At 44.9% G+C, this 15,778-nt stretch overlaps 1 protein-coding gene across 2 annotated transcripts in view; it reads right to left on the minus strand.

Moving 5' to 3' along the window:
* SHROOM3 (shroom family member 3) overlaps positions 1-15,778 on the minus strand; it is a 246,454-nt gene that overhangs the window by 29,000 nt on the left and 201,676 nt on the right. For both annotated transcript variants that reach the window (XM_030565152.1, XM_030565153.1), the window contains exons 3-4: positions 14,911-15,042; positions 2,190-2,321 (exon numbers count right to left, since the gene is read on the minus strand). In XM_030565152.1, the coding sequence (XP_030421012.1) occupies positions 2,190-2,321; positions 14,911-15,042 (264 nt within the window). The remainder of the gene's footprint in view (positions 1-2,189; positions 2,322-14,910; positions 15,043-15,778) is intronic.

Here is a 15,778-nt window from a genome sequence, read left to right on the forward strand (position 1 = left end):
ATGAAACCTCAGAACAGCCACGTTGTTCATGTCCTGTCAGCTGCTGATCTGCTTTCACATTTTATTTTAGTTGTTTCTTTGTTGAATGAACAATGGGCTATGGGTTTCAGACCCGGACAGCCAGACTCTCAGCCAGGGCCCCGGCAATCCGCCCAGGGAAGTCAACGCGTGGAGCTGGCAAACTGACCACTAGATGCCACTGGTGTTCCTCATTAAAAACACCTGGAGGAACAAGCATCCTTGGCAGCAGCCAATCCAGGCCGGAGTGTCTCTGCCAGAAATGCAGCAGCTGTGATGCAAAGCCCCTGGCTGTCAGATGAATGGGCTACTAACAGGCTGGAGGGGGAACACGCATTTCTACTGTAACTCTTTTTTGTAATCCTAGTTTGTCTTCCCCTGCCCCACCGCCCAGGCTCTTTGGAACTGGTTCTTGGCTGACATTTGCAGTGCCAGCATTTAAGTTGCCCAGAGGGTTTGCAGAGAGGCTGTGCGGAGAATCTCTCCTTCGGAGGCCCATCTGCCTTTCAAGAGGAAACAAAGAGGGTAGAATTGTGCACGTCTCCCCGGACTGCCTATGACACTTACTGACAAATGCCTTCTGGATCTTCTTACCGCAGTCGGAAAGAGAACCCGCCTCCCCCCGGCTGGGATCATGTTATTTGTTCAAGTATACAGCCTAAATAATGGCTGGAGGGGTTTGATCCCATATTCTTTTAACAGAACTAGGATCTCAGGCTTAGTGTTCTGGGACTGAAAAACTTCCTAACTGTCAGGGTGGTTAAGCACTGGAATAAATTGCCTGGGGAGGTTGTGGAATCTCCATCACTGGAGATTTTTAAGATCCGGTTAGACAAACACCTGTCAGGAGTGGTCTAGATAATCAGTCCTGCCACAAATGATGACCTCTTGAGGTCCCTTCCAGTTCTACGATTCTATGGTAGCCCACCGCACTGACTTAGGAGGGAAACGCACACACATAATTATAACTCTGATCCCTGCAGAAAGCAATTGGCAACATCAGGAAATTCCTCACTGAACGTCTCACCCTGGGAGGACCATCAATGACGTAACACCTTTGGCTATAGTGGCTGCTCATGAAAGCAGCTTGTCACACTGACAGGTGATGTTTCCATGCTGCCTGGGTCCTTTTCTTATTTCTTTTTACATGCTAATTTTTATTCCACCTTTTTTTTTATTCGCTACGGAAAGGAACAGGGTGGACAGTGTCTCTCTCAGATCCTATTATAGATAAAAAATCAGGGCCAGCTAAACACATTTTTAAAAGTGTTCTGCCTAACCTGGGTTTAAAGGCGTTACCCAGTTGGAGTAGAGCAGGGAACACAGTGTTGAATCTGTTTAGGAACCAGTTTTCAAGACTAGCTATAGGTCTGGAGCCGTTATATCACAGTAGTACAGTAGGACTTGGCTAGGTCCCCGCCTAGAGTTGGTATCTAGCTCTCAGTGCCATGTGGAGAGTTGACTCAGACCCCACCGAGACGGTGGGAATACAAGGCCAGATTTTTAAGGGAGTTCATCACCAACTGTTCCCATGTAGGCACCTAAATACAATGCAGCTGGATGCTTCATTTGGATGCCACATAGGAGCTTAAGGCAAGTAAAAATCCAGCCTCAACTGTGGATGATAAGTGCTTTTGAAAAACTTGCCTGTATATATTAGGGCCAACACGGAGTCCCACTGAAATCAAGTGAGGCTCTAGGGGTCATTGGAGTGCATTGTGGGCTCAGGGCCTTAGCTTAGAAGCACCAGTTTTACTACGTGTATGTAAAGTGCGGACAGGAGCTACGTAGACAAAGAATGATAATAATTGTAGTAGCCAAATACTGCAGTTGTCACCGAATGTTTGACCCAAAGCCTAATGAAATCACTGGGTGTCTTTCAACTGACTTCACTGAACTGACGCACATAAAATTACCATTGAAGTCAATGGGAGTTTTGCTTGTGTAAAGGCTGAGTGAGGACTGGCAGGATCTGTCCGAATGCACCGAAGCAGGTTGCAGTAGACAGGCAGTTTGTCAGGGATGACTGATTTACTGCTCAGAGAGGAAGGATACTTTCTATGGGTGAGTAGAGAAGTTTTCATTTCTTGGAATGATACACTAAACAAAAACCAACTCTGCTGTATTCCTCTGAGTTTTACAGTACATTGCCAAGACCACATGGCCCTTACCTGGAATGGTAGGACTGATGCCAAGGAGTGCCAATCGTGCCCTGAGATATTTGCATCATGCTGGGATCGGGTTGGTTCTCTATGAATTTGGTTGAATGCCAGGAGTGCGGTCGGCCCACAAGTTCAGTCCGCCTAGATAGAAAGAGAGAGGGATCCGAAATATTAGCAACACCCAGTCATTCGGCTCTTTTTTCTGGGGTAAGACCCATGTAAACGGACATTGGCAAATAAATGTTAATCAGCACATATCACTCCTCAGGCTCGTGTTTGCTGCTGCTTTTCAGGCAATTAATTTGAAAGAACACTGAGTTATCCACTCATCCTGCCATATGTACACATGACAGCACGTATTCACATCCAGGCACATTCATCCTTGTGCCAATACATGCCCATCAGCACATACACTGACATGTTGACACACATGGATACATATGAACATAGTGAGCATAAATTCTGTTCACATAAACGTATTCAAATATTGTTACCAAGTCCACTGGCTTCTTGTAGAGATTTTTTCTTGTGTATCTTAATTGCAGACATGGGCATTGATCCAGCAGGATGATGATCCCATGTATCCACAAGAAAAATTAGGCTATAACACCATTTCACTATTTTTTTGCAAACTATTTGCTAAGGATTCCCGAAGAACAAACCATTATTTCAGTTTTAAGGCCACCTTTGATCTTCAGTGAAGGGAAAGAGATCTGTTTTATCCTGCTGTTATGACAGGATCTCATTAATAAGAGCTGAACTGAACATTTAAAAAGGAGGAGCTGAACAAATCAAATTTTCCCCATAGGTGTGTTTAAACAGAGCTCTTTTGTTCCATCCCTTGCCAAGAAAACAAGGAAACTGAATGTGGTCAGGTGGGAGGCTGACAGAACTGGATTTACAAAGTAACTCATGCTGTCGTCTTCTCTTATTCCTGAAGTGTCCCTTCATAACTTGAAGAGACTTGGGGATTTAAAGGATCTCTTTGTAGTTTTGGTAGAAGCAGAACCTACGTTATTTTCATTTCTCGTTTGGGAAAGCCCACTGTCTGACAGATAGAAGTATGTTTTCCCTTGAATCCAACAGCAAAGAGCTGTAAGAATTGTGCTGCCCAGTCCTCTAAGCCATTAATACTTTAAAAGCAATTCAGCCAACAATCCTATAATAGCATCACAAGTAAACAAGGAAGCTGTGACTCTAACTCAAAAGACAAGCACTATAAATTTAAGTGTAGGATAACCATGCATTGTGTCCACACCTACTTGTTGCTGAAAATGTAGATTAAGTGTAATAGAATCTTAGGAGAGTTTAAACTAATAGTGGTGGTGGGTGCTTTGGTACAGGTGACCACCTGCTCATGTTGCACAGAGGCATGCACGCAAGCTCTGTGGAAAATCGGAGACTGAAACACGTGTTTGTGCACCAAACTAAGAAGACTAACTGATCCAACTCCTATTGAATTCAATGGAAATGCTTCCTGTGACTTCACTAGGATTGGACCCAAAAGTCTACAGATAATTGTTCAGCTAATGTCTTCTGTGTAAGTGTATGTGTGCGCCCGTGTGCATGCGGCACAACAACATAGGTTCCTGGCATGTGCCTTCTAACACAGGATTAGGCACGGAGCTTGCTCTTTCAGGTATTTGCACAAATCTAGTTTACTCTGAGTAAGGCCGTCCTTAGAGGAAGGAGACTTGTGCAATTGAAACTACTGGATCTGCAGCAGAATATTTACCTTTAATTGTGTATTATGGGAAGATGACCACATTTAACTCATCAGAGCAAAGCACTGGTTTACCAAAGGCAGGTCTTGATAAAAAACATTCCATACAGGTGCTTGACCCCAGGGTACAGGTTCCAGGTACCAATCTGGAATCACTGCAAGAGTAAACATCTTTTAAAAATGGCCACAGAACTGGCTTTGGAGAGGCTGCAATATTGTGAGAACCTGACTCTTATCCTAGACAGATAGGCACAGTTGTAAGCCTCTGAGTACTGCAGTTAATTTCTACTCAAGACAAACAACGCGCCAGACCCTCCACTGGTGTAAATCAGTGTAGTTTCATTGGTTTCAGTGATGCCAGGCCAATTTACAGAAACCAAGAATCTCGTCCAGAAAGTACGTATTGCAAAAGGCAAAACTGCTCCAGCCCGGAGACCCCCCAAACCTGGAACCCCTTCCTGCACCCCAAACCCCTCATCTCTGGCCCCACCTCAGAGCCTGCACCCATAACCCTGACCCCCTCCCACATCCCAACTCTCTGCTCCGGCCCTGAGCCCTCTCCCCAAACCCAGAGCCCCTCCAAACCCCAAACCCCTCATCCCCAGCCCCACCCGAGCCTGCACGCCCAGCCAAGAGCCCTGATCCACTCCCGCATCCCAACCCTCTGCCCCCAGTCCACAGCCCCATAACCCCTCATTCCCAGCCCACCCCACAGCCCTCACCCCCGCATCCCAACCCTCTGCCTCAGCCCTGAGCCCCTCCCATACCCCAAGCCCCTCATCCCCAGCTCCGTTGGATCATGGGCACCAACAATTTTCTTCAACTGGGTCCCCAGAAAAAATGTTTGAAAACCACTGATCTAGACCATCCCTGACAGGCGTTTGTCTAACCTGCTCCTACAAACCTCCAATGACAAGATTCCACAACCTCCATAGGCAATTTATTCCAGTGCTTAACCACCCTGACAGTTACGCGTCTGACGAAGTGGGTATTCACCCACGAAAGCTTATGCTCCAATACGTCTGTTAGTCTATAAGGTGCCTCAGGACTCTTTGTTGCTCCTGACAGTTATTTTTTTCCTAATGTCCAACCTAAACCTCCCTTGCTGCAGTTTAAGCCCATTGCTTCTTGTCTTACCATCAGTGGTTAAAGAGAACAATTTTTCTCCCCTCTCTTTGTAACAACCAGAGTGGGTCTGATTCTCCTCTCACACCTTTTTAACACCAGTGTTGCTCATTTCATGTCAGGGCAGCTTCATCTGACTTACATCAGTGTAGCTGAGAGGAAAATCAGGCCCAGTAGTTGAAAAGTATTTGCTTTATTTTGACTGAGCTTCTAATCAAAAGGAAAAAAAAATATTCTAACTGCTGTGCTGATTTTGAGAAACAAAATAAAGCATACCTGAGAAAAAGCTTTTCGGTTTTGCCATTTTAAAATGAAAGAGAAAAACAGCAATGGGAAAAGGCAACAGTGAGAAATTTTAAATTCACTGGCTTTTATCAGTGTGAAGATTACTCTTATTTCGGTGTTTATCTTGCACTATGGAGCTATCTGGGTTAGTCAGGAACAGCGAGCTTTTCAACTGATATACATGCCTATTCATTTTACAGTGCAAAGATATGGATACTGTAAATCATGCCGAAGGACTTCACTTACAACGAGCATGGAATTTATTAATTGTCTGACATATCCAGTGATTTACTAGGGAAATTTCTAGTGTTGTGGGGAAGTTATACAAAGCTCCTGAAGCTACGGATGGTGGTAAATAGTGTGCTGTGATAGATAGATAGATAGATAGATAGATAGATAGATAGATAGATAATGAAAACCACAGAAAAATATATGGAGGAGAGGAGGAAAAATACATGCTCCAAATGCAAAGTTTTTGAACATGTATGTATGGGTCAGATCCTCAACTGGTGTAAATCAGAGTAGCTCCACTGAAGTCAATGCTGATTTACAGCTGCTGAGAATCTGACTCTCAGTGGGAGAAAATAGCTCTGTAGTACCTCGGGAGTTCTCCCAACAAATAAATCGCAGAACATAACAAGGCAGCAGAGCTGTGGAGATGCTTCTTTGCACCTGCAGTTCAACAGAAAGTTATGCAGGGCTGGATTCTCCATTGCCTTTCACCCTGTGCAGTAACTTATACCAGGGCAAGGTACATGCAAAGATTACACAAGGTGCTGAACAATGGGAACCTGGCCCCTAATTCTCTAAGCTAATCTCCAGAGAATACTAAAACACAAAGCAAGATGAGTTCCAAAACAGAGGCATTACCTTGTAGCAAACATCAGCATTTGTGATAGCAACCCTCTGGCCAAATCAACATTGTATGGAGAAGGTGCTTGCACAAAGCCCTTTTTCTGTGCTCTCTGTTCTTCTTTCAGCCGCTTTTTAGATATAAAAGTTCCCCAGGAGCTCCATTTTCCGCTGCAGTTGTACAGTCTGATCTGACTCCAGGGCACTGAGTTTTAGGGAAGTTTCATCAGCCAACCATTCCACTAACGTGACCAATTAAAGCCACACTGGAGTTCCAGGGGTAGCAGGCATCCCACAGTGCACCATGCTAGAAGAAGTTAACTGCTGAGTGTCACAATGCAATGCAAGAAAATGCAAGGAGGGGAAGAAAACTGCTGACCACTTCCACTGGGGAAAAAATGCTTCATGGTAGAACCCAAGATAAAATCCAAAGTTCCATTTTGAATGATATCACCAGTAATAACTGTACCCTCCTCCACACACAAAAATGACACTATCTGCAAAACCCCATGAGAATTCCTTTGGAGTGTTTCACTACAGGCTTCATTGCAAAACACTGCAAAGACCTTTGGAGGGGAAATGAGCAGATTGGGGGATCTGTACATTTTGGTGCCATTCCTATAAAGTGTGGAGCAGTCATGTTGTATAAAGGTTGCCGTATGTATATATCAGCGCTGAGGTGAATATCAGATGAAAACAACAGGGATAATCGGATCTCAACTGCACAAAGATGTCCTTGTACCACACAAGTGAATCCCCCTGATTCTCACATCTCAGCAGTTCATCAAGGGGTTCCCGACATGATATCAATAAAGTGAGGAGAGAATGGATGCCAGGACCAGCACGGAAAAATTATCCCGAGTCTATTGTCAGGGTTTAGAACTTGGCTATAAAAATTAATTTCACTTAAAAGGGACAGGTTATTTAAGAAGTGGTTACTGCAAAAGTGGGCATACATAACAACAGCCTTCCAAGGTACTGCATGCACATGGCTTAGCAAATCCACACTAAATGAGTAATCTCTCACCTGAAATCACAGTGGTTTGCCTTACAGGGTAAAACCTCCATTTTCACTGCAGCCTAAATAAAGGGAGCTCTTTACATGTCAGGCTCTCTCTCAAGTAATTAATAGGTTTCTCCATCTTTTATATAGGCTATTTTTTACACCCAGGAAACCCCACTGCAGTCCATGGTCCTGTCAAAGCACTCTGCAACTGTCTAGCTGGATATCTAGATTTGATTAAAAAGTAATATTTTAATGTGAATGTAGCCCCCTGATTCAGCCAGGCCCCGGAGTGTATGGACTTCATTACTGTGCTGGAGACCCATTTAAGTCGGTAGAACTTAAGCACGTGCTTAAGTACTTGGCTGATTCAGGGCTTTGAGTGTTTATTAAATGGGAGGATTGTTAGCAATAGCTAGAGTCAGGCACAGGATAAGAAAGCACTGGGCAAATTTCTCAACAATGTCACGCTGCTGCATTTCAGTGACCTGCAGTAGCTCTCGCTATTCCAGTCCAAAGTGTCTCTTGAGCAGAGAAAGGCAACTCAGCAAAATGACACAGAGTTTTGAGACATGGGTGAATGTCTAGCATGAGACCACGAATCCCATCTTCACTCCTGAGCTAAGGTAGCTCTGCAGAGATGAAAGGCGAGTGCATTAATTCAGTACACTGCCATGGGTGGAAACTTCAGATTAAATACTTTCTCCAACTCGTACTTAAATAATACTGCATCACCCATAGAGCCCCTTGGGTCCTTCTGAAGACAGGAAGTGGTTGCAATAGGCATTTCAGCAAGACTGGGCAGGCCAAGAGGGCTGCCAGATGTCTAACAGGGTGGTCTACCTTCTCTTAAATATAGCACTCACTTTGTGGGGCTGAAAGTAGGAGGGGCTTACAAATATATACTTCATAACCACACGGAAAGCATTCAGTCAACAGCTTCCCCCCTACCCAGTGCTAGATGGAAACATGTTACAGCCCTCAAGGAAGCTATAAAATTAATCAAAAGGATCTACTGTTTTTCAAGACGTTTTGAGTTTTGAAGGATTCATTTAACAATAACCCCTTTGCATCTGTGGATTATGGTACTTCCATTGCTGGTGAAGGGCTTCATACCAAGAGCCAAAATATTCAAGAGAAAATATTGCTGCAGAGTGGCAGACAATAATAATGGGGGACAAGAAGAACTTTAGACTGATATCCAAGTTTCAGTAAGACGCTGAAGCTAAAGAGGAGGATTCTGTAAGGAATGCCCCTTCATCAGCTGGTGTATCACAGGAACCCAAGTCTACAGCTGACGAACTTAATTTGATCCATGTAGGGAATAATGGGATGTAATTCAGTCTTTTAGAACATGAATCAGTGCACAGTAAAGGGCCTATCACTGAGTTTGACTGATTACCAACTAAGTCACCATTGTCAACACACCAATCAGGTGATCTTCATTTGTCGATCACAGTATGCAGTTGAGGCTACAGGTGTACAGATGTTCATCAAACTCATGGCTGACATATGAATCAAAGAACCTTTGGTGAATCTAGATTTTCCCAGTAAAAGCTAATCCATGTGGATGGACTCCTGTATCCATATGGGTGGATATAACGGTCAACCAGCATGGATCATCCTGCTGGATCATGGCCCATGCCTGCAATTCAGATACACAAGGGAAAATCTCTATGTTAAAAAGACCTGAGAAGAAGGATTTATGTAATGAAAACATTGTCATCAATGGAGCTAGACTGATTTATACTCGCTGAGGATCTGGCTCAGAGTTTGTCACATTTCACTGTAGCAATATACCAGGCACTGTTAGAATAAGGATATGTTCTATGTGCATCCACCAAACTGGCAATCAGTCCCCAGAGCCTGAAAATAAATCAAGTGCATTGCACTTCCTGCTTCGTATTTATTTTGGGCCATAATCATCATTACAGTCCTTGTGCTTTCTATTAAGCAGAAAACTGACTCAGAAAGCCTCTTAGGATGTCTACAGAGTGAAGCCACAATCCACTCAAAGAGACGTCATTCATAATTAAGGTGCAGTCACGGTGCTCAAAATAGCACATCAGACTAGGTCAATTAGAAAGAAAATCAACCTTAATAGCCTCAGTTTTATTCCTCTTTACTGATTCTGTTTGTTTAGACTCACAGAACCCTTCAAAGAAGTTTTGGTGTCAGGGTGGGAGGAAGCTGTGTTCCTTAATACATTACTGAAGAATAATGAAAACTCACCAGAAAGATTACTCAAGTCAGTGAGGCATTACTCAAAATGTCACCAGATCAACATCGGGTCAATCATATCTCCCCACAAGGTTTGCAAAAATGGAACAGAAGTAAATGCACACGTTTATTTTTCTGCATATGCTCAGGCAATGTTCCCACTAACAGCAGTGTACGCCAGTGAAAAAAAGACATACTTCACACAGTTAAGGTAAGACCTGTGAATATACTGCAAACTGGCTTTTAATCCCGTTGGCTTTTTTTAAATAATTCAAAATCTATTGAGAAGTACATTATGGGACATTTCCAATAGACAACTCTCTGCCTGAGGAAATCATTTCAAAGTGTCCCCAAGATTTCTCGCTAGTTTGATCTTTAGTCGTAGATCAAGGGTAAAATTTATCTGCTGAGATCACCTGAGTTCTAGCATGGACCAGTTTGGTCCCACTTGTACCTGTATTGCATGCCCCATTCCCAGTGCTTAAGACAGGTTTCAGTTTTGGCCTTTAGCTGATACATTCAAATGCTATTTGTTTACGGTCTTTGACAAGCTCCATTTAGGATACCTGAGATGTGCCACATTGAATCTTTATTGCCATGTCACATTGCATTACTTGTGAGAGCTTTAACACACCTCTGAAATCACTTTACATTTACTTAGGGATTGTCTAGATGAGCATTTAGTTTGTGGCAAGCTGGGGTGTAAATCGACCTCACACTAGCCAGCCGTGCATTAAGTGCCCATGCGGACCCTGCTGCAGTGTCCCAGAAGTTCCCTAGTGAGCTTTGATCTGGTCCAGTTGCGAAGGGTTGTCACTCCACGGCTGCATTAGGAAACCGTTGGAGCGCAGCAGCCAGATGCACAGGGACAATGAGTGAACAGTAGGCTAACATGGGGTAGATTTACACCCCACCTTGCTGTGAACTAAAGGTATGTCTACACAGCAAAAAACACCCCACAGCAGTGAGTCTCAGAACCTGTGTCAGTTGACTCAGTCTCATGCCACGGGGCTAAAAATAGCAGTGTTGGCATTCCTGCTCGTGCTGGAACCCAGGCTCTGAAATCCGGTGAGCTTTTACAGATGGGGAAACTGAGGCATGCAGCGGTGAAGTGACTTGCCGAAGGTCACCCAGAGCTGGTAACTGGATTATGCTCTAACTAATTACCTGATGCTTAACTGTCGTTCAGTAACTAGTGCAGCTAACAGAGAATATCTCTTAGATTTAAGGCTCATCTTACTCAACCCAAGAGTCCCACTGACTTCAGCTGACATTAACTGGACAGCTCACTTGAATAAAGTGAGCAGGATTTAGCTGTTAATATGAGAGCTGATGTAGAATAACTACATGCTCGTTGATTACTAGATTCAACAAGTGTGTCCTACTGGAATCTTTTCTGAATGCAGAGTTTTTAACAACCAGTAGTATTTATTTAACCCCCTATATAAAGTCAATGAAAGGGTGTATCAGATCCAAAATTTGAAGGTAAACCATACTGATTGGGTTCCATTCCCAGAACATTCACACCGTTCACACGTGACTGAGGCTTAAGCAAGTAGAAGTCAGGACCGATTAATTGTTCTTGCCTGGTGTTACCTAGAGAACAGGAAGGCTGGAATGAAAGGCTGGAGGGGTCTGAAATACAGCCTCTCCCCTGTTCTCACGTTCTTGCTACAATGTCACGGTACTTTCCTTTACTGGAAAAGAGGAAGAAAGAAGAGATATGGAAAGGGTGCCTGATTGTGTTGTATGGCTTTATACTTTTCAACTTATGTCTTGGGGAAGAACTCCAGCTATTTCTGTCTCCCCAAGCATTATCACTACAGTCTCCTGAAGTGAAGCCAACACAAAAGACCCTGGGTCAGACCCCCAGGCCCAGCTGGCATAAATCAGCACAGCTCTGTTGAAGTCATACAGCGATGCTGATTTATGCCAACTGAGGATCTGGCCCAACAGGTTTAACGCAAACAATTTTTCTGGTTCTTCTTCAGTCAATACATAATTAGTTCAAAAAAGACAAGAGAACAAGACAGACTAAGATGCTTACGCACTCTGCTAGAAAACACACAGCAACCGCATCAGGAGAGACTTCTAAACAATGGATGGAATGTGCTTTCCAACTCTTGTTCATTTCCAATAATGAGCAGTACAGAGCCGGTGACTGGCAGGAAATATGTCACACTATAAGCCTGATTATCCCAATGTAAGGGGGACAGTGAATAACTGCAGATAGCAAAAGGGATTTGCAGTGTAATTAGCAGACACCAGGAACATGATCCTGTTTTGGATAACAGTTTGAGATGGGATATCTGAATTCCACTTTTTGTGCTACACGTTCATACTGCTGTGTCTGATTCGCCTCCGATTTACCAAGATGCAAATCAAAAGCAGCTCTGTTGAATTCAATGGAGTTACACACACAGAAGGCCTGGCTGCCCCCACACCAGTATATGTACACATGTATGTACGCATTTACATACTACATAGATTCTGAACCAGACCCTTACCTGGCATAACTCACAGATAAGTTGATCGACACCAACAGGGGATCTGACCCTCTGGTTTCAACTGAGTTCTCCTGATTTGCCCCTGAGCTTGCGAGAGCAGTCTCCAGGCCCTATGGCCTCAATCTCTCACAGCCTGGACAGAGAGGAGAGCAGGGTGGCTGCAGGGAGCTGGTTGCAGCTACCTGATTCAGCCCTGGTGCAAGTTCAAGCTGCCAGGGTCAACTTTAACTTATGTCACTGGCCTAAGGTCCCTCAGGGACCTTACATGAGTGAGGGGGCAGGCAAAGATGAGCTCAGGTCTGCCATGATCCCTTCCCTCCCTGCCCCTCCTTCCCCTTCCCCTTTCCCTGGGAATGAGAAAGAGCAGAACTGCCTCCACTAGATTTACACCAACAGAGAGCTACCCAGCACAACAGTGAGTAGTCTCCTCTGGTGGCTTGCACTGCCTAATAAACCTGAAAATACAGACTCTATATGTAACGTAACTCAAATATGTAACATAGCTCAGATATGTAAGGAGCCAGCACCTCTTTCATACAAAACCTTTTAATTAAGAGAGTTCTTGATCTGGACTCTCTAGGCCTGAGGGCTTGTCTACATCAGAAAGTTGCAGCGCTGGTGAGGGAGTTACAGCGCTGCAACTTTGAAGGTGTACACATCTGCAGGGCATCACCAGCGCTGCAACTCCCTGTTTGCAGCGCTGGCCGTACTCCCGTTTTGTCTCGGGTGTAGAGGATCCAGCGCTGGTGATCCAGCGCCGGTAATCCAATGTAGACACTTACCAGCGCTTTTCTTGACCTCCGTGGAAGGAGGAAGCCTCTGGTAATCAAGCTGGTCTCCTTCCCCGGCTTGCTCTCACGTTCCCGGAACCCCGAGCAAGCAGGTCTCCTTCCCTGCGGTTTGCAGGGTGGTTCGGGGAACGCGAGAGCAAACCGCGGCGAAGCTGGTCTCCTTTCCCGGTTTGCTCTCTCGTTCCCGGAACCCCGAGCAAGCAGGTCTCCTTCCCTGCGGTTTGCAGGGTGGTTCGGGGAACGCGAGAGCAAACCGCGGCAAAGCTGGTCTCCTTTCCCGGTTTGCTCTCGCGTTCCCGGAACCCCGAACAAGCAGGTCTCCTTCCCTGCGGTTTGCAGGGTGGTTCGGGGAACGCGAGAGCAAACCGCGGCGAAGCTGGTCTCCTTTCCCGGTTTGCTCTCTCGTTCCCGGAACCCCGAGCAAGCAGGTCTCCTTCCCTGCGGTTTGCAGGGTGGTTCGGGGAACGCGAGAGCAAACCGCGGCGAAGCTGGTCTCCTTTCCCGGTTTGCTCTCTCGTTCCCCGAACCCCCGAGCAAGCAGGTCTCCTTCCCTGCGGTTTGCAGGGTGGTTCGGGGAACGCGAGAGCAAACCGCGGCGAAGCTGGTCTCCTTTCCCGGTTTGCTCTCGCGTTCCCCGAACCCCCCTTGAAGCCGCCCAACAGCGCTGCAGTGTGGCCACATCTAACACCACTTGCAGCGCTGGTTGCTGTAAATGTGGCCACTCTGCAGCGCTGGCCCTATACAGCTGTACTAATACAGCTGTAACAACCAGCGCTGCAAAATTTTAGATGTAGACATGGCCTGATTCTTCACTGCTTTGCACCTTGTATAGTCATTCATGCCTGTGCAGAGTGGCTGTAAAACAGGATCATTACAATCTAGTAGCATTTTATACCCACTTTGCACTCCAGAAAGTGCTGGGCAACAAAGAATCAGGCAGGCGATACTCAAAAATTACACAGCATTCTATAGTTAATGATGCCAACTCCAGGACAGATCCTCAGCTGGTGAAAACAGGTGCAGTTCCACTGATTTCAACAGACTCTAATTTCCAGCAGCTAAGAGTCTGGCCCTAGAATCCTGGAATTTCCCAAAGACTGGAAACACTTATTTTCCACTCTGAATTTCACAGAATGTTTTAGACAATCGGCGATCCAAAGCACTTCATCATTTCGGGTGTGTTTACAGAAAGCAAACAAATCGTGGGGCTGCCCCTCATGGCACAGCCAAAGGTTAAGACCATGCAGCATATTCCCTCCCACTCTCAAATGCTTCTACATTAAGGCTATTTCCTGTTTGGAACCAAAGTGTCAACCATTGATACACAATATAGGCAGGCAGCAGACACAGCCTGAAATGCCACTCGGTGTAATAAAAAAACCCCATGACTATGTCTCTGATGGTAAAATATCACAATGAAACACTAAACTGTGACGCTTCTCTCACTGTTGGGAATGAAAGATCTACAAGCAGGAAGTACTAATCTTGAACTCTCATAGCATTTTGATTTATTTTCAGTTCAAAACAACCTTTTGTTTCAAAATTTCCATTAGTTTTACAAAAATTGCTTTTAAAACTGGTCAAAATAAAAAGGGAAACATTTGGATTTTGTCAAAAAGAAACATTTCTTTCAATCTGAAACGAACTCTTTTTTCACTTTTCAATTCACTGAAAATTTTCCTTGATTTTTCAGAATTCCCAGGAAATCAAAAATTGCGTTATTTGCACAGGTCTAATCTTCAGATGCCTCAATACCTCTACAAATCAATCCCTTGGTCCAAAGCAATGGAGTAACTCCAGATTTACCCCAGTGCAGTGGAAAGCTGAATTTAGTCCTATTTCTCTGTCTTCTCCAGGACTGACAAAGTTCTATAAAGGACAGAGCTACTCTGTGCACAGCCCCACACAAACATTATCAATGACAGCAAAGTTGTCCCTTGCTCAGGGCACAAGATTGAGTTTATTTCCCTGGCGTTGCGCTGGAGGTGTGCGAAGGGCTAAGTGTCATGTGAGATAATTACTCCGACACAATCTCACTTCCTGACGCTTCAAAAACTTGACACTTACACGGGTTTAAATTGACTCTTCTCCCCGACGAGGGAAGTTGTGTTTGACAATGGACCCAGCTGAGGATCTGTCCCAGAATGAAATTCAAAGTACATAAATAATCGGAATAGGTAGAGGGCGGGAAGAGAATCATGAGCAAAACCATCTTCTCTCTCACCTGTTCTTCAGCTGCGGTTTAACTCCTCCTGACCATGCTGTTTTGCTGTGCTGTAAGTCAGTGGGGATACACTCAGGACTGAGTGAGTGGGAAGCTGGCAGGTCAGTGTGTTCCTTTGCTACACATGTGTCCCTGTCAAAAGAAACCAAGGGAGTGTCAAAATTCATGGAGTGCCTGAGACAGACAGACACACATACATTAAGATCACTTTCAAAATATCAAAGAAATATGTAGATGGGGGGTATTACATCAAAGCCTCATTTTTGACACACACAAAGGAAAATGTCTGATGGAAAACAGCTGCTAAAAGCCATTGATGTGCCTGTTCTTCTCCATGGGAAAGATGAAAGGATACATCATCACCAAAACTGGATTCGTAGAGTGAAATTCTGCTCTCCGTCATAGCTAGGCAGAGTTTGGTCATTAAATCCTCCTCCCTAAATGTTTTGGAGCAACTGTGCAATAGATCAACACATATTGTCACTGATCGAGAAGAATCAGCAGCGGGAGCATATATAGAATGTATAGAGAGAGACAAAGTGGGTGAACTAATATCTTTTATGAGGCCAACCTCTGGTGGAGGGGACAAGTTTCTGAACTTCACAGAGCTCATCCTCAGGTCTGGAGAAGGTAACCAAGGTTAATGCATTAACCTAACGAGAAGTACAAATGCTAATAGTGAGAAGGGGCAGCCATTGTGCCAGGTCCTGAACTTAACACATAGTAAAAGGCAGTCCTTGGCCTTTGAGATCTTACAGTCTACACCAAGGGTGGGCAAACTACGGACCATGGGCCAGATCCAGCCCACCAGCCATTTTAAGCCAGCGTGCGAGCTCCCACTGGGGAGCGGGGTCTGGGGCTTGCCCCG

Source organism: Gopherus evgoodei, chromosome 5, assembly GCF_007399415.2.
Source record: "Gopherus evgoodei ecotype Sinaloan lineage chromosome 5, rGopEvg1_v1.p, whole genome shotgun sequence".
NCBI classification, from domain to species: Eukaryota; Metazoa; Chordata; order Testudines; family Testudinidae; genus Gopherus; species Gopherus evgoodei.